At 38.3% G+C, this 19,942-nt stretch overlaps 2 protein-coding genes across 10 annotated transcripts in view; both read right to left on the bottom strand.

Moving 5' to 3' along the window:
* Positions 1-19,942, bottom strand: part of BRAF (B-Raf proto-oncogene, serine/threonine kinase) — a 180,814-nt gene that overhangs the window by 89,116 nt on the left and 71,756 nt on the right. For 8 of the 9 annotated variants that reach the window (XM_073899288.1, XM_025854724.2, XM_073899291.1 and 5 more), the window contains exon 2: positions 2,592-2,693. In XM_073899288.1, the coding sequence (XP_073755389.1) occupies positions 2,592-2,693 (102 nt within the window). Of the gene's footprint in view, positions 1-2,591; positions 2,694-10,846; positions 10,956-19,942 lie in introns of all 9 variants that reach the window. The other variant, XM_073899287.1, reaches the window with a different exon arrangement.
* LOC112810857 (large ribosomal subunit protein eL32-like) lies at positions 18,676-19,185 on the bottom strand. The gene has a single exon (XM_073898623.1). It carries the CDS (start codon positions 19,137-19,139, stop codon positions 18,732-18,734), a length of 408 nt encoding a protein of 135 aa, XP_073754724.1. The 5' UTR covers positions 19,140-19,185; the 3' UTR covers positions 18,676-18,731.

Genomic DNA, 19,942 nt, shown 5'->3' on the forward strand with positions numbered 1-19,942 from the left:
ATTTTAACCCATGCTACAACACAGATGGACCTTGAAGACATTATGCTAAATGAAATAAGCTAGTCACAAAACGACAAATACTGTATAATACCATTTATTTGAGTAGTCAAGTTCATAAAGAAACCAGAATGGTGGGTCTCAGTGGATAACTAAGAGACTTGATTTTTCACTGAAGGGCCTTCATGTTTCAGTACCCAAAAGTCTTTTCCCTGGGCCTTGCCAACCTTCCCCAGGGAAAAATACTGTCATTGCCAGGCAGGCTCCTCTTCATAGTATATCATGTGATGTAAGTTCCATGTTTATTGTCTCTAATTCAAAAATTTATGGAGCACTCAATATGTGTCAAGAATGATGCTATTTCATAATTATAAACTTAATGAAACCTTCAATTACTACATGTGTGATAGTATTCCCATTTCACCAATGAGGTGAGGTAATAGGAAGGTTGGGTAACCTATCTGCAGAAACTAAGACACAGCTTAAGATTCAAACATAGGGCCTGTGTGACTCCAAGGTTCATCTTAACCACTATATTATAGTGCTTTCTACAGGGAAATTGTGTAGTGTTTGTCCCTGAGAATGCAGATCTACATGCTAATGATATAATCTGTGAGGTATGGTCTGCTGTATATTATCCTAGTTAGATGTAATTTGAACAGTAAAAAGCCTGAAGAGTGTGAGTGTGGAGGAGGCAGCGAATCCCTGCTATACTCAAACACAGTTATTGATGTAAATGTATTACAACTAAGCGTGGGGGAGAGTCTCCCAAGACACAGAAGTGGCTAGCAGAAAAAATGCTGGTTAAGTTGTCTAGTTCTAATTAACAAAGAATTACTATTTTCTTTTCTCTCTCTCTTTTTTTAAGATTTTATTTATTTGACAGAAAGAGACATAGCGAGCCAGTGAACACAAGCAGGGGGAGTGGGGGAGGGAGAAACAGGCTTCCCACTGAGCAGGGAGCCCTATGTGGGGCTTGATCCCAGGACCCCTGGGATCATGACCTGAGACGAAGGCAGCGCCTAACGACTGAGCCACCCAGGCGCCCCTCTTTTTTTTTTTAAAGATTTTATTTATTTATTTGACAGAGAGAGACACAGTGAGAGAGGGAACACAAGCAGGGGGAGTGGGAAAGGGAGAAGCAGGCTTCCCACTGAGCAGGGAACCCGATGCAGGGCTCGATCCCAGGACCCTGGGATCATGACCTGAGCCGAAGGCAGACACTTAACGACTGAGCCACCCCGGTGCCCCAAGAATTACTATTTTCACCAGAACTCTGCCTCCTTATGACTCCTGTTCTTGTCCTCCTCAGACATAAAAGTAAATCAGCATGGAATATTAGGAAGTACACTAGTCTTCAGAGGTATGAATTCTAGTCCTAGTACTGATACCTGGCAGTGTGCTCTGGGATAAGCCATATGAAGAAGACAACAGTTTATTAGTGATGATTTTCAAACTTCCAAATTTATTTTAGAAATGCAAACTTAACTTGTAAGATTTAAGGTGCCCTTTAAAAGCAATCAGATTATTAAATTGGAAATTTAGTTTAGGAGTCTATCAATCCATGCCTAAAAATCACTGGCATTTGAAGGCAAATGGTAACCTGATCATTTGTAATTTAGGGTTATATTCCTGTATGACTAGTGATTACAGCTGGAGCCAGCTTTTACAGAGACAGGCAGTATGAGCAGTGGTGAGCAGTGTGGGCTGTGAAGCCCGACTACTTGGATTCCCTGACAGCATGCTCGTCATGGAACCCGAGTGACTTAAAGAAGGAAACTGATGCCAAGAAAGCTTACCTGTGAGTATAATAGTAACTACTACCTCACAGGATTAAGAACAATTACTAACTACTCTCTAAATTTACAATGATGCTCAAAGCTTGATACAAAAACCTAAAGTCACAATTAAACAGTAAAGGTAAGCAATTTTGAGCTATTTAAATATTATATATTTTATCTATTAAGAAAGCAAAAACCAATTTGGGGGGATTTGTTCTGGAAAAAAGATATTTTACCAGGAAAAAAGACATTTTATAAAATTCGCCCCAATATTTCCCAATACGGTAACTAGTTTCCTAACCCCTACAACTGAATGCTTTCTCTCTCTTTGATTTTTTTATTTTTATTTTTTAAGAGATTTATTTATTTATTTGACAGAGAGAGACACAGTGAGAGAGGGAATATAAGCAGGGGGGGGTGGAAGAGGGAGAAGCAGGCCTCTCGCCAAGCAGGGAGCCCGATGCGGGGCTTGATCCCAGGACCCTGGGATCATGACCTGAGCCGAAGGCAGACGCTTAATGGCTGAGCCACCCAGGCGCCACCCCCCCTTTTTTTAAATAAGTTTTCCACCAGGGTATATTTTTAAGTTTATACATGACTTCTCCTTTAGTTTTGACATTTTTCCAAATTAGAAAATACTGCATATTACTATAACAAGTGAAACAAGATTAAGAAGTATAAGAAAGACAAAGGTAATTCACCTTCCCCTTTCTCATCTCATCTCCTAAGAGAAATATAACCAGTACAAATGCTTGTGATAAGTTCATGTTTTTATTTTCAAAATTACAACAGATATGATACTCAATAGCTTACCTCCAGATATATTGATGGTGGATTATGCTCCCCACCAAATTTGTCCAACAGGGCTTCTATATGTTCCTGTGTCAACTTAATCATTTGTTTGATATTCCACACCTGAAAAATATTTTAAAAGAATATAAATAAAATGAATTAGAATATTTTTATTAAAATATTTTTATTAAAATATTTTAGTAACTGCCAGCATTCCTTGAAATTTAGGGCTTAGAGACCTGTTTAATATAGCAATTTTTCCCATTTATTATTAAACATCTTAAAACTCTTTCCTACACTAGTAATACAATAAACTCTCAACTGTAAAAGACTCAAGTAATAGATAAGTATTCAGAATAAATAATGAAAACCTCTTTTTCACCTTCCCCACATTCCTGGACCCCTTGCCAAAAATGTTAAGTGCTATTTACAGTTTGTTATGCATCCTTCCACATCTCCTTTTAATCCAAGTAAATATCATAATACATACACATACAAAATATACAAAAACATAAGTATTATATATAAAATATATTTTTATCTTTTAATTTTTATTGTTATGTTAATCACCATATATTACATAATTTGTTTTGGTGTAGTGTTCCATGATTCATTTTTTGTTCATAACACCCAGTGCTCCATGCAGAATGTGCCCTCTTTAATACCCATCACCAGGCTAACCCATCCCCCTACCCTCCTCCCCTCTAGAAACCTCAGTATAAAATATATTTTTAACACTTGCTTTTTTTCACTGAACAGCATGCCTCAAAATTCTTTCCATGTCAAGACATACATATTTTACTTCTTTAAAATGGTTAAGTATAGATACATTCATTTTGTAATATTTTGACACTGCTTATCTCAATGGTCTTCAAGCTTCAACAGCAACCTAACAGTGGGCAAACATGGATGATTTTAGGACAAACAATTTCCAGATCTTCGATGTCTATATGTACTCTTTCTAACTGAACGGTTTGAGAACTAGTTCTTCTTTTTTCCTCTCCCTTTAAAATCACCACATTGTCTGTGTCTCTCTCTCTCTAAAACAATAAATAAAATCTTTAAAAAAAATAAATAAAATCACCACATTGTAATTCTCCACTCTCTTCAAGAAAGGCAAAATTCTTATCCATCTCAGACCCTACTAAGGTACACTATTCTGAGATGTACAAACTTCAAAGTACCTAACAAACAACAGGTAAAAATCCCTTGAGAGAAAGCAAGGTGTGTATGTTGAGGGGGAAGGGGGAAGCGATTAAAATCAGGCCTTTATCAATGAAACAAATTCTTGGCAGGGTTCTAAGCCTCATCCATTTAGCCATCCAGCCAGCCTAGAATTCAGAAGTCAGGTGGTTATAGTACAGGCACATATTACATGTTTAAGATAAGTCAGTTTTTTTTCCCCTGATTAAGACTGAGTCCAATTTATCTGGTTAGAGAACGTGCTTTGCAAATTACACGATATGCTAGATACTCTATGAGTTGCATGATCTAAACCAAAGATGAACAGCATAAATACAATACACACTAGAAACTATGGCCCTTTAAACTACTGCTATAATTTAAAAATGTGAGATAATTAAAAAATGTACAAGAGGGAATAGATAGATGAACAAGGGCGTTTCAGGACCATCGGTTTATTTAATAATTCCCTTACTAGAGGACATGTAGATTATTCCATTTTTCTCAACTTCAAACAATGCTTCAATGAATAGTTCTGAGCTGCCTTTCTGGGCAAAGGTACAAGTTTCCCTTTTAGATATCAAGGCACAGGATTCCTGAATTGAAAGTTATGTGCATTAAAAAATGTAATAAATGTGTCAAAGGGTCTTCCAAAAGAAAAAAGTACTAAGTCAAACTCCCATTAGGAGGGTATCCCATCAATACTGGGTATTATCAAACTTTGAAACTTTTGCCAATTTGAAGGGGAAAAGGTGATCTTGTTGTTTCAATTTCTATTTCCCAGAAAACTGAACATTTTTCATGTTCATTGGACATTTACATTTCTTGTTGAAAAATTCCCTATCCACATTTTTTATTCTATTTTTTTCTTTTGTATAGATACCTTTTGTTCTAGATATTTTATATATTAATCCTTATCCCCCTCCAAATGTTGCAGTCTTGTTTTTCATTTTATGTCTCATTTGTCATACAAAGTCTTGCTACTCAAAGTGTGGTCTATAGACCAGCAGCAGCATAATCTCCTGGAAGGATGCTAGAGTAGCAGAATCTCAGGCCCCATCTCAGACGTACTGAGCTTTAACAAAATGATTTATATTAAAACTTGAGAAGCAGTGAGAGAAGTTTCCTTCTCTTTCTATGGTCAGATATTGCAACATCTTCCTTTATGACTCCATGGCTAATTTCTCATATCCCTCCAAAAGCACTAGATGTCTTCTTTTCTCTAGCTATACTTAACTCCCCAGGTGATCTCATCCAATCTTATGGCTTTATATGCCAAATATGGACCGATGAAGTCCAAATTTTTAAATCCAGCTCTGTCCCCTCAACTCCAGACTCTTTTTGTCCAACTGCCTACTGAACATCTCTACTAAGACAATGAATAGACATCTCAAACTTAACATGTTCAAAGACTAACTTATGATCTACCCCACAACCCTCCCAAAATTTATTTTTCCCAGTCTCTTCATCTCAGAAAATGATAACCTCCTTCTATGATGAGTTCATTGACCACCCAGGCAGAACAGCTTTATAATAAGAATTTTGATATCCTAAAATTGCTTATGTTTTTCATATCTACTAGCTGCTTTGAGATCAGAAACATGTTCTATTCTTCTTTTGTCTCCTCATCACTTATCTTGAGTCGTAGTCATAAACAGGTATTCAATCAGTGCTGAAGTTAAGATTCAAGCTGTCTTTAGAATAGGGTAAGAGAGAAAAAAATTAATCCTAGTTCAGTGATTCTTTCCAGTCCAGCAAGTTGAAGACTTTATAACCCACAGCAACTCCCCCCTTTTTAAAGCTCCTTAGATAAAAATCCTGTGCAGTAAGGGTAAAGAACCACTCCCCCAGGGGATGGGAGAGAGAAAGGAAAAAAAAATTGGATTAGCAAAGGAGAATGAGTATGAGGAAAATGAGGGAACGGAGCTGATTAAAACTGATTAGAATAAAAATTTTTTGCTGGGCAGCAGAAAATGATTGGTTTGGTGATGTAGGGCAGGGCCACACCAGAATGTCCAGACATAAGATTTCTTATGTTCCCAAACAAAAGTAATTTTATATCCAAAAAATGAAGAAAAATCACTACAAGCCCTCGTTGAAATTAAAGATGATGAGTCTGGGACAAAAAATTCTTTCAGATTTCCCCAGAAGAGTAAGAGAAAGAACTTTGATGATACTTATAAAATAGAAATATATTAAAAAACAGGATAAAGGGGCACCTAGGTGGCTCTGTCAGTTAAGCATCTGACTCTTGATTTTGGCTCAAGTCATGATCTCAGGATCCTGAGATAGAGCCGTGCAACCGGCTCTGTGCTGAGTGTGTGGGGGGGTCTCCTTGGGATTCTCTTTCTTCCTCTGCACCCCCCACCCCTTGCCGTGCATGCGTGTGAGCACCCATGTGCTGTCTCCAAAAATAAATACTTTTGTTGTTTTTTTTAAGTAGAATAGGATATTGTAAAACTAAAAGGAGATAGTTTTGGCCTTAACATGGCTTCTTAGAAAAAATGAAGAAAATCTGTTTCAACAATCCTAAAAGGGAAATGAAAGAATTAAAAACAAAAACAAAAACATTCAAGAAAGGTACTAGACTTCCTGTCCTGTTTTGATCTCTTCAGTGGACCACAGCAATTAAAACCAGGTAATTTTAGTAAACAAGTGATCATTTCTAGTGACTTTACAAATGGCAAAATTCCCTCCCCCTAAAAATATATTTTTTTAAAAGCCTACCTCAGAAGATGCCTATGTTAAAACATAAATTCAGACAAACTACTAGGGAAGGAACTATAGGCAAACAATGGTACAAAAAACTATAGCCACCGGCTTCCTTCCTCCCAATAAAAAGGCATCAAGTCCAGATTATTATATGACTGGTTTCATTCAAACCTTTAAAGAAAATATAGTAACAATTATTAGTACATGATAGCATATAAAAAAAATCTTCCAAATTCATTTTATGAAACTAGCAAAATCTAGAAGTCCAAACTTGACATAGATAATACAGAAAGAAAAAGAAAACCACAATAATCCAACATGTGAGGATAGAAAAAAAAAATTTCTTTTAAAGAGCGAGAGAGAGGAAGGGGGAGGCAGAGGGAGAGAGAGGGGCAGAGGGAGGCTGCTGCAGAAGGAGAGGAGGAGAGAGAATCTTAAGCAGGCTCCACGCTGAGCACGGAGCCCGATGGGAGGGGGCTCGATCTCACAACCCTGAGATCATGACCTAAGCTGAAATCAAGAGTCGGACATTTCACCACATCAGAAACTAATGATGTATTATATGGTGACTAACATAACCTAATAAAATTAAAAAAATTAAAAAAAAAGAGTTGGACCTTAACCAACTGAGCCACCCAGGCACTTTGGATAGAAAAACTGTTTTCCTTCTCCCTCTCCCTTCCCCCAACTCTCCCTCTTGCTCTTTCTCTCAAATTAATGCTAGTCATTCATCAGGAATCCAGTAAAGTCATACCTTAACAGATCAAAGGAGAAAATTACAGATTATAGATGCCAAAAAAACAAATGACTATTACCAAAGATAAAAAATTTTAAATAAATAATTCAAAAAGAGAGACATGGTCCTAAAGTTTCAGAAGAACTGCTACAAGAATTATGGTACTGTAAGCAAGAAGGCTAGACCATCACTCAGTGAAAAAGATTCTAAATAATTCCTCTAAAATAAAAAAAAAAAACACCAGCAGCTTGAGAAAGAAATCAAAGCTAATAAATCACAGACCAAAATATAAAAGGAAGTTTCTATTGAGATAATTCTAGAATATCTCCAAGCTTAAAGACAGCACATATAAAAAGGAAGCATGAGGAAATGATAAAGACCTGAAATTGTAATCATATAGTCATTAAAATAAAATTTCAGTTGAAGTAAAAAGATTAGAACTAAAGAAAGATTTAAAGAACTAGAAGAGGATTCAGAGAAAATTAGCCAAAAGGCAGAGAAAAATGAATGGAAGATATGAAAGACAAAGAATAGAATTAGTAAATCCAGAAGCTAAACAGACAATGGGAGAGATATTTGAAGAAAGGATGCCTGTAATTTTCCAAAACAGTTGAAAATAAAAATTACTCAAGAGTAGCACAATGAGTCCTGTGTCTTGGCCATGACAGATAAAACTAAATCCACAACCATACAGGTTGAAGTCAAAGTGCATAAAAGTTCTTAAAGTCAACCAAAGAGAGGGGCGCTTGGGTGGCTCAGTCGTTAGGCATCTGCCTTCAGCTCAGGTCATGGTCCCAGGGTCCTGGGATCAAGCCCCACATCGGGCTCCCTGCTCAGCGGGAAGCCTGCTTCTCCCTCTCCCACTCCCCCTGCTTGTGTTCCCTCTCTCTGTGAAATGGATAAATAAAATCTTAAAAAAAAAAAAAAAGTCAACCAGAGAGAAAAGAAAAATAAATTAGATATTTCTTTTTTTTAAATTTTATTATGTTGTTAGTCACCATACAGTACATCATTAGTTTTTGATGTAGAGATCCACATTCATTGTTTTCATATAACACCCAGTGCTCCATGCAGTACGTGCCCTCCTTAATACCTCTCACCGGGCTAACCCATCCCCCCACACCCCCTCTCCTCTAGAACCCTCGTTTGTTTCTTTTTTCTTTTTTTTTTTTTTTAAAGATTTTATTTATTTATTCATGACAGAGAGAGAGAGAGAGAGAGAGAGAGAGAGAGGCAGAGGGAGAAGCAGGCTCCCAAGGAGCAGGGAGCCTGATGCGGGACTCGATCCCAGGACCCCGGGAACATGACCTGAGCCGAAGGCAGACGCTTAACGACTGAGCCACCCGGGCACCCAACCCTCGTTTGTTTCTCAGAGTCCATAGTCTCTCATGGTTCGTCTCTCCCTCCGATTCCTCCCCTTCATTTTTCCCTTCCTTCTCCTAATGTCCTCCATGCTATTCCTTATGTTCACAAATAAGTGAAACCATATGATAATTGACTTTCTCTGCTTGACTTACTTCACTTAGCATAATCTCCTCCAGTCCCATCCGTGTTGATGCAAAAGTTGGGTATTCATCCTTTCTGATGGCTGAGTAATATTCCATTGTATATATGGACCACATCTTTTTTATCCATTCATCTGTTGAAGGGCATCTCAGCTCTTTCCACAGTTTGGTTATTGCAGACATTGCTGCTATGCACATTGGGGTGCATATGGCCCTTCTTTTCACTACATCTGTGTCTTTGGGGTAAATGCCCAGTAGTGCAACTGTTGGGTCATAGGGTAGCCTCTATTTTTAATTTTTTGAGGCAGCTCCCTACTGTTTTCCAAAGTGGCTTTACCAAATTGCATTCCCACCAACAGTGTAAGAGGGTTCCCCTTTCTCCACAACCTCTCCAACGTTTGTTGTTTCTTGCCTTGTCAATTTTTGCCATTCTAACTGGTGTAAGGTGGTATCTAAATGTGGTTGACAGAGAGAGACGCAGTGAGAGAGAGAACACAAGCAGGGGGAGTGGGAGAGGGAGAAGCAGGCTTCCCGCTGAGCACACAGCCCAATATGGGGCTTGATCCCAGGACCCTAGGGTCATGACCTGAGCCGAAGGCAGATGCTTAACAACTGAGCCACCGAGGCGCCCCTAGATAGCATATTTCTTAACAGTAAAAGAAGCCAGAGGATAATGAAATGACTTCAAGATACAAATGAAAACAGCTGACAACCTAGAAAAGGGAAACTGAACCCAGAATAATGTAGAAGAATCGTATGGGCATGTTAGACTGATCAACAGCCCCCAAAATATCTACATTCTAAACCCCAGAACCTATGTTACCTTATATGACAAAAAGAATTTTGCAGATGTAATGAAGTTTCTTCTTTCTTTCTCTTTCTTTCTCTTTCTTTCTTTCTTCTTTCCTTCCTTTCCTTTTCTTTCTTTGCAATTAAGTATCTTGAGTTAGAGTAGATTATCTTGGATGGGCCATAAATGTTACTACACGCATCCTTATAAAATGGAATTGGAGGGAGATTTTGTTACAGAGGATAAGGTAACATGAAGATAAACCAGAGAGAGCTGAAGATGCTACACTGCTGGCCCTGAAGTTGAAAGAAGGGACCATGAATCAAGGAATCTAAGGAATGCAGTTCTAGAATCTGGAAAAGGTAGGGATATGTGCTCCGGAGGGAGAACAGTCTTTTGACACCTTGATTTTGGCCCAGTGAAACCCACTTCGGACCTCAGACCTTCAGAATTATTAAGAGAATAAGTTGTGGTATTATAAAACACCAGGTTTGTGGTCATTTGATACAGCAACCACAGGAAACTAATATAAATGGGGAACCTAGAAATTAATAAACACAAGTGTAAATCTAAATAAGCATAAACTAGAGGGCGCCTGGGTGGCTCAGTTGGTTAAGTGACTGCCTTCGGCTCAGGTCATGATCCTGGAGTCCCGGGATCGAGTCCCGCATCGGACTCCCTGCTCAGCGGGGAGTCTGCTTCTCCCTCTGACCCTGCTCTCTCTCTCTCTCTCTCTCTCAAGTAAATAAATAAAATCTTTAAAAAAAAAAAAACTAGATAAAACAACAAAAACAATGATAACAACTACTGGGGGGAAACGGCCAGCACTAAAGCATTCTAAGACCCACCTATTATTCAAGAAGAGGGATCCTGGAACATCTCGTGTGCCAGACAGATGTCAAAACAACACAGGAGTCAGTTTAAAGGGACTCCTACTGGCCAAATTTAGAAGATTATCAGCAAAAAGAGTAAAAACTATAATTAATTACAACAGATTGCATACATAAAATAAAAACTCTCATAAAAGTAAGTTTTTAAAAAGTTCATAAAAGTAAGAAGTGTGTTTTGGGTGACATTTGCCACCAGTGTAGGTGACTATTACATCTTTAGAAAACTAAACATTACTGGAAAAGAATTATGTATTTATCTTGCCTTTTTGGGGGAAAAATTCTACTTATTCCCATTTGATGTGAGAAGCTCTCTTTACAAAAAAAAAAAAAATGCCAGCTAATATAAAATCACTGATTCAGGAAAGGATCACAGGAGGCTAAAACCATTAGATGAAAAGAACAAGAATACTCATATAGTGTCAAAGCATTTCTGCAGATTAAAGACAAAGGGAAACACACACCTTTACAAGGAGATGTGGCTTTGAATCATTAATAGAGGGACAATCCAACAAGTGCCTCTTAATGTGATGCAACATAAATGACACATTATCTATCACCCATGAAGCATACCTGCAAAACATTATATAGAATCAAATCAAACTTTTATACTTAACTTCTAATTTAGAAGAAATATCCAGGATAAAAAAATATGCTAAAAACACCACAATGAAATAATCAGGAAAAGAGAAAATATGGGACATTCATTAAGACATTTACCTTTCTCTTTGAAAGTCAAAGCCATGACAACCAGAGAAATCCAAAATGTGGGACATTGCGGGACAAGTGTAATAAATCATGTCATGGGAAACAAAATGGCAGGTGGTCAGTTGAAGACTAAGATAACAACTACTAAAAGTCAACAACTAATTCAATGCATGCACAAAAAGGAGATCTTAGTTCAGGGATGGAGGATAGTCAAAAAACATTCTTAGGATAACTTTGGAAATTTAAACATGGACTTCATGCAATTATGGAATTGTTAATCTCCCTAAATATATTTTAGACAGGTAAAATAATTTTCCAGGACCTATAAATCTAGCAAAATGTTAATAACTGTTGAAGCTAGGCAGTATAGATAATATCTACGTAAGTGTTCATTGTGATGTTATTTCCACTTTTCTGTAAATTTGAGTTTTTCTCCAAACTTTTTATTTCTTTTTCCTTTAATTCTTCCCAACAATGCTTTTTCTCTTAAAGTCTATTTTATGATACAAACCTACCTACACCAGCATTCTACCACTACTTGCCTGATATGTCCTTTCTCATCTTTTTACCTTATTATTATTATTTTTTTAATTAAGTAGGCTCCATGCTAGGCATGGGGCTTGAACTCACAACACTGAGATCAAGACCTGAGCCAAGATCAAGAGTGAGACACTTAAGCAACTGAGCCACCTAGGTGCCCCTCATCTTTTTACTTTCAAGCACTGTGTGTCTACTGTAAATGAATTATGCATAGTTCTTTTTGCTAGCTTGTTTTCTTTTAAACATATCTGTTGGTGTTTTAATTAGACAATTTGGTTCACTTACATTTTCGTAAATTTGATTTATTTCGTAAAGCTGATTTATTTCTACCATCTTATTGTGTGTTTTCCACTTACACTGCTTTTTCTTGATTTTCTGACTTCTATAGAAGTGATCAAGTTTTGTTATTCTTCCTTTTTACCTCTATGTACCAGCTACATTCCAGGCCATAAAACATGTTTCATAACTACAGAAAAGTATTATCAGCCAAACCATATTCCTTTATCATGGTACAATTAATTTAGAAATCAGTAACAAAATTTGAATATATTTTGAAAAGTTCAATATCCACTTATTTTAAAAATCTTGAAATATTAGATTTAGGGATCTTTTAACTTAATACAGCATATCTATAAGAAACCTGCAGCAAACCCTATGACCCAGCAATTGCACTACCGGGTATTTACCCCAACGATACAAATTTGGTGATCTGAAGGGGCACATGCACACCAATGTTTATAGGAGCAATGTCCACAATAGCCAAACTATGGAAAGAGCCTAGATGTCCATCAACAGATGAATGGATAAATAAGATGTGGTATATATATACAATGGAATATTATGCAACCATCAAAAAAAATGAAACCTTGCCATTCACAACAATGTGGATGGAACTAGAGGGTATTATGCTAAGCGAAATAAGTCAATCAGAGAAAGACAAGTATCGTATGATCTCACTGATATGAGGAATTTGAGAAAGAAGACAGAGGATCCTAGGGGAAGGGAGGAAAAAATGAAACAAGATGAAACCAGAGAGGGAGACAAACCGTAAGAGACTCTTTTTTTTGTTTTTAAAGATTTTATTTATTTATTTGACAGAGAGAGAGATAGCAAGAGAGGGAACACAAGCAGGGCGAGTGGGAGAGGGAGAGGCAGGCCTCCCACGGAGCAGGGAGCCCGATGTGGGGCTTGATCCCAGGACCCTGGGATCATGACCTAAGCCAAAGGCAGATGCTTAACGACTGAGCCACCCAGGCGCCCCACCATAAGAGACTCTTAATCTCAGGAAACAAAACAGGGTTGCTGGAGCAGAGCGGGTGGGAGGGATGGGGTGGCTGAGTGATGGATATTGGGGAGGGTAAGTTCAATGGTGAGCGCTGTGAACTGTGTAAGACTGATGAATCACAGACCTGTACCCCTGAAACAAATAACACATTATATGTTAATTAAAAAAAAAAAGAAAGAAACCTGCAGCAAAATATCACAGTAAAAGGTCAGGCATAAGACAAAGGTACCTGTTATCACTATATTATATAGAGAAAGTTATAGTTAATAGTGTGGAAAGAAGATATGAAAAAGGACACAAAAATTGCAACAGTAGAGATAAAAATTTATTTGTAGGAAACATGCTATAATAGAAAAACTAAAGAGAACCTGGAAACCATTAGGGCTAATAACTAGTATCTATAAAGACTAATATAAGAGTTAGTTTAGCAGGATGGCTGTATATAAGATCAAGGATACAAACGTTATATAGTATTCCAATGCATCAGCCAGACCCAATTAAAAAAAGATGCCCTTTGGGGTGCCTGGGTGGCTGAGCTGGTTAAGTATCTGACTCCTGACTTCAGCCCAGGTCATGATCTCAGGGTTGTGAGATCTAACTCCGCGTTGGGCTCTGCGCTAAGCGTGGAGCCTGCTTAAGAGTCTCATTCTTCCTCTCCCTTTCCCCACCTCCCTCTTTAAAGTAAATAAATAAATATTTATTTATAAATTTAAATAAATTATTTATCTAAACAAACAAATTAAAAGATGCCCTTCACAATAACAACAAAAACCATAAAGAATCTAGGGATAAATCCTTTAAGATTTTATTTATTTGACACAGAGAAAGTGAGAGAGAGAGAGAGCAAGCACAAGCAGGGGGAACGGCTGGCAGGGGAGAAGCAGGCTCCCTGCTGAGCAAGGTGACCGATACGGGACTTGATCCCAGCACCCTGGGATCATGACCTGAGCTGAAGGCAACCACTTAACTGACTGAGCCACCGAGGCACCCCTAATCCTTTTTTTTTTTTTAAAGATTATTTATTTTTAAGTAATCTCTACACCCAATGTGGGGCTCAAACTCACAACCCCAAGATCAAGAGTCACATGCTCCACCACTGAGCCAGCCTGGAGCCCCTAGGAATAAATGTAATAAAAGATTTGCAAGACCTTTGTGGAGGGAACAGGAAAATAATATGCAAATGCGTAAAAGAAGATTGAGAAGAGAAACTCAGAAGACTCCGCAGGTTAATTTCATCCTCTCAAGCTGACTCAGCAGGTGTGAGTTTACTCAATGCAAGGAAAGACTGATGAAAGAGACAAAGAGCTCCCCATTCTAATAAGGCCATTTCATCAATCTCAAAGTTCCAATTACTGGCATATTCTAGTTATGTCTACTCTCAGTACACATCTATGTGAAGATAATAGAGCTCAGGGGAGTGTGGTGCTCTGCAACTTACTGTTTCCCACTAAATCTTACTTCACATTTATGCCATGTGATGCATGTGTGTATGTACATGCCCCAAACCTTCATGTGACAGAGACTAACATAAATGCTCTTTAGTGTGAAGACTCAATATCATAATAATCTCAAATTTCCTCAAATTAATTCAGTGCAAGACAATAAACAAAATCCTGAGATTTTTTTTCCCTCATGGAATTTGGCAAACTGATTCTAAAATTCTTATGAAAGCACTGTAAAGTGATAGCCTTTTAGCTATTTTAAATAATGAGAGTAAGACTGTACCATATATACAGTAAGACTATCCATGTATCATGGACCATATAATAAATAATGCTGGGGTTACTGGCTATCCTTATGGAAAATGTCAAATAATCCAAAAGAAAAATGGGCAAAGGATTTGTGAATAGGTAGTTGAACTAAAGAGAATTTAGACTATCCAACAGACATATGATAAAATAAATGACCTCACTGGGGCCCTGGGTGCCTCAGTCGGTTAAGCGACTGCCCCACGTCAGCCTCCCTGCTCAGTGGGGAGTCTGCTTCTCCCTCTCCCTCTGCTTTTCCTCCTGCTCATGCTCTCTCTCTCAAATAAATAAAATCTTTTAAAAAAATAAATGACCTTATTAGTAATCAAAGAAACGCAAATTAAAATAAGAAATCATTTCACACCCATGAGACTGGCAAAAAATTTAGGTCTAACCATATACAGCAATAGGTGCTTTTCTATTCTATATGTGGATATAATATAAATGCATGAGAGTAAACTGGAAATATCCCATTAAGCTGAAGATAGGCATTATGCTATCATCTATTATAATATTAACAAATGTACAAGAAGTATTCATTGCAGTAACGTTTATAACAGCAAAATACTAGAACTAAAATACTCCCTAAGAGAAAAATGAGCAAAAAAAAAAATGTAAAATGGAATACTATATATAAATCAAAATGAGGAACTAGAGCTAAACATATCAACATGGATACATCTCAAAAACACAACACTGAATGAAAAAAATCAGGTTCCAAGATATATACAGCTTTAAAATATGCAATTAATATTGTTTATGGATATATACTCATGGCAAAAATTTAGAAGTGAGGGGAGGTGGGTGGGAAATGGGGTAATTGGGTTGATGGGCATTAAGGAAGGTGATGTGATGAGCACTGGCTATTATATGCAACTGATGAATCACTAAATTCTACTCCGAAACTAATAATACACTATTTGTTAACTAAATTGAATGAATTTATTTATTTACTTAAAGGCTTTATTTATTTATTCGAGAGAGAGTGAGTGTGAGGGGAGGTGGTGTGGGATGGGGAGGTGGAGCAGGGAGAGGGACAGATACTGTGCTGAGCAAAGAGCCAGATGTGGGGCCTGATCCCACAACCCCAAGATCATGACCCGAGCTAAAATCAAGAGTGGGATGCTCAACCAACTGAACCACCCAGGCGCCCCTTAACTAAACTGAATTTAAATTAAAAAAATTTTAGAGCAGAGTTGCGCAGTGGAAGCGTGCTGGGCCCATAAATTAAAAAAATTTAAAAAAAATTTAGAAGCATCCATGGGTATGATAAACACTAAATTCAGGATAATGGGTACCTCTGAAGATGAAGAGGGCAGGGAATAGGATCAAAGGATAAGCTCTGATTACCTCTGATGGTCTATAAGGTGCTTTATCTGTGTCTGTAATAGGATGAAAGACTTAATTGAACAAAATTGGGTTATAGGTACGTGCATAATCAACATTATTATACTCTATACATTTCTTGTATGCTTGAAAAAGGAAGGAAGGAGAGAATGAAGAAGGAAATTGAGGTGGTGAGTTGGTTAGCTCCTTCCATGCTAAAAGCTGTCCTTACATTTATAATTAGGGGGTAGCCCTAAACCTGCCAACTCCAATCCCTGTGCTCTAGAAAAAAACCAACCAATGAATACACAAAACTTAAAGAGAACTCACAGTCAGACTTCCCATCTAGAAAAGCCTAGACCTATATAACTGCAAAACTCTCTACTCTAATCAACTTAGTCCTTTATTCATGAATGTGCATAGACAGTCAAGAACCACAAGATATGAACAGCATGGTGACTACAGTTAATATTGTATTATATATTTGAAAATTTCTAAGAGATTAAATCTTAAGAGTTCTCATCACAAGAAAAAAAACTGTGACCATGTATGGTGACAGACATTAACTAGACTTACTGTGTGATGATTTCTCTATACAAATAGCAAATCATATTGTATACTTAAAACCAATATAATATGTCCATTATATCTCAATAAAAAAAAAGAAGGGCACCTGGCTGGTTCAGTCAGCAGAGCATGTGACTCTTGATCTCTGGGTCCTGAGTTCAAGCCCCATGTTGGGCATGAAGCCTACTTTAAATAAATTAATTAATTAATGAATTAATAAAGTCAGTCTCTGTCTTTTTAGAGAGAGAGAGAAAAGAATCACAAGACACCAGGAAAATCCAACAGAAGGAAAGAGAAAGATCACCATGAACAAACAGAATGACTAGGCAAGGAGAAAGTGGAAATACTGTTATCAGAAAACATTTTAGAAAGGGTAAATAACAGAATGAGCATTGGTAAAGACCATGGTAGCAATCTGTAATATAAAGAAAAACTAAAGGTAAAGAAAATTCCAGAGAAATAGAGCAAAACAAAACAAAAAACTGAGATGGATGATACAAGTAAAAAGTTGATATGTTAAGAGCATATCTGGGAGGTTCAAAATTCATTTAACAAGAGTTCTAAATACCTAGAGGGTGTTATGCTAAGTGAAATAAGTCAGAGAAAAACAAATACCATGATTACACTTATATGTAGAATCTAAAAACTAAACAAATGAACAAACGAAAAAGCAGAAACAGACCCATAAATACAGAGAACTGATGGTTGTCAGAAGAGTGGAGGTGGGTGGTGGGCAAAACTGGTAAAGAGAAGTAGGAGGTATGGGCTTCCAGTTATGGAATAAGTCATGGGGATAAAAGGTACAGCATAGAGCATACAGTCAATGGTACTGGAACGCATTGTATGTTGACAGATGGTAGCTACACCTGTGGTGAGCAAGCGTAACAGAGTTGTTGAATCACTATGTTGTACACCTGAAACTAATGTAACACTGTGTGTCAACTATATGTCAGTAAAAAATTTTAAAAATAGGCTCTGGAGCAAGATGGTGGAGAAGTAGGAGACCTGGATTTCGTCTGGTCTCAGGAATTCAGCTGGATAGGGATCAAACCATTCTGAACACCTACGAACTCAACAGGAGATAGAAGAAAAGAATACCAGCAACTCTCTGAACAGAAAAGTGACTACTTTCTGGAAGGTAGGACTTGCACAGAAGTGAATTGGAGGCGTTATTTGGGAGGATAGACGGCGGGGGAGGGGGCCTCTGTCGGCCGCTTCTGAACAAGTGATAGCGCCACAGAGCACAAAATCGGAACTTTCAGAAGTTGGCTCCGCTGAGAGATGTCGCTCCAGTGGCTAAGCAAGGGGTGGAACCCTCGCGGGACAGTGTGGTCTCAGGACCCTTGGGGTCAAAGAAAGACCGGGGGTGCCTGAGTGCGGCAGAGCTCCCAGGTATTGGAGCGGGGAAGCGGGCTGTAGAGACGGAGCCGAGGGGTGGGCTCCCAGCTTGGGGTTGCCATAAACTGTGATCGGTGACACAGTCAGGCCACTGCTCCTCCAGCAGGGACCCAACAAGCGGCAGATCCGGAAAGACTCCCTTTCCTCCCCTGGGAGGAGAGGCGTGGGAGCGCACCGCAGGGATCTGCCAGGTTTGGAGACTCCACACCAAGTTGGGTGCCAGAGATAGAAACGCTCGGTCACAGGCCAGGTGAGCAAGGAGTGTGGCCGGAGACCAGGGAGACGGGAGTGATTGACTGCTTTTCTCTGGGGGCTCACTGAGGAGTGGGGCCCCGAGTTCTCTTCTCCTCGGGGGTGGAGATTGGGAGGCCACCATTTTCACTCTCGTCCTCCAAAGCTGTACCAAAAATTTGCAGGGAACTAAAGCTCTGAGCAGATTACTTAGCCCAGACCCAGCAACGGCGGGGCAGTTCCGCCTCCGGCAAAGACATTTAGGAAACAACGCAACAGGCCCCTCCCCCAGAAGATCAGCAAGAATCGCCAGCCAAGACCAAGTATACTGATCAATGAGAACGGCAGAACTCCAGCGCTAGGGGAATACTGCACATAGAATCCATGGCTTTTTTACCATGATTCTTTAGTCTTTCAAAGTTAATTTTTAACTGCCTTTTTAAAAATTTTTCTTTTTCCCTTTTTCAACCAACATCTTATCTCTTTTTTTTTTTTTTTAGGTTTTATGGTTTTATTAACACAAATATGATGTGCACAACAAGCTGTCTATTCATTTTCTTTGCTGTGCAGCCTGGCGTTGGGATTGGTGACTCTGATTGCCAGCTGGGCTGCTCTTTCCACAATAGCTTTGCGGTTCTTGGAGGAGACATTGTGAGCAATCTCTGCACAGTAAGATTTGTTGCACATCAGCAGCACTTCAAGCTCCTTAACGTTGTGGACTAGCAACTTCCGGAAGCCACTGGGCAACATGTGCTTTGTTTTCTTGTTGCTCCCGTAACCAATGTTGGGCATCAAGATCTGGCCCTTGAATCTTCTGCGCACCCTATTGTCAATGCCTCTGGGTTTCCGCCAGTTGCGCTTAATTTTGACATAGCGGTCTGACTGGTGCCAGATGAACTTCTTGGTCCTCTTTTTAACGATCTTGGGCTTCACCTGAGGTCTGAGGGCAGCCATGATGCCCAGTAACAGATGGCGGCCACCTCCACAGGCAGCGCCGAGAAAAAAAGTTATCAATCCCTTTTTAAAAAGTTTTTATTTTTCATTTTTAGAGTCATATTTTATCCCTTCATAGCAGTTACTCTTATTTTTGGCATATATATATAAGTTGTTCTCTCTTTAAAATTTTGAGATACAGTTTCTTCTAACAGATCAAAATATACCCTAAATCTCTAGTGTATGGCTTTGTTCTAGTCTCTGCCTAATCACATTCTTTTTTTTTTTTGAATTCTCTTTTCTTTTTTCAAACAACTTCTTATCAATTCCTTTTATAAAATTTTTTATAATTTTCATCTTTACAGTCATATTCCATCCCTTCATCATATCAACTCTTATTTTTGTACATATATAACTTTTTTTTTCTTTAAATTTTGGGAGGAACTTTCTTCAAACAGACCAAAATGTACCCAAGATCTAGTGTGTGGCACTGATCTATGCACCAGCCTGATCATATTTGATCATATTCTTTTTTTGTTGGTTCTGTTTTTGTTTCTTTTTATCTTTTTCTTTTTTTTTCTTCTTTTCTATTTTCTTTCTTTCCCTTTCTTTTCCCCCAGCTTCAGGTCTTTTCTGATTTGTTTAGAGTATATTTTCTGGGGACTTTGTTACCCTGTTAGCATTTTGTTCTCTCATTCATCTATTCTCTTGGGGACAAAATGACAAGATGGAAAAAATAACCTCAACAAAAAGAACAGGAGGTAGTACCAACTGCCAGGGACCTACTCATTAAGGACATTAGTACGATGTCAGACCTAGAGTTC

The sequence above is a fragment of the Callorhinus ursinus genome, unplaced genomic scaffold (assembly GCF_003265705.2).
Source record: "Callorhinus ursinus isolate GAN/ISIS: 27379988/994484 unplaced genomic scaffold, GSC_fseal_2.0 scaffold12, whole genome shotgun sequence".
NCBI lineage: Eukaryota > Metazoa > Chordata > Mammalia > Carnivora > Otariidae > Callorhinus > Callorhinus ursinus.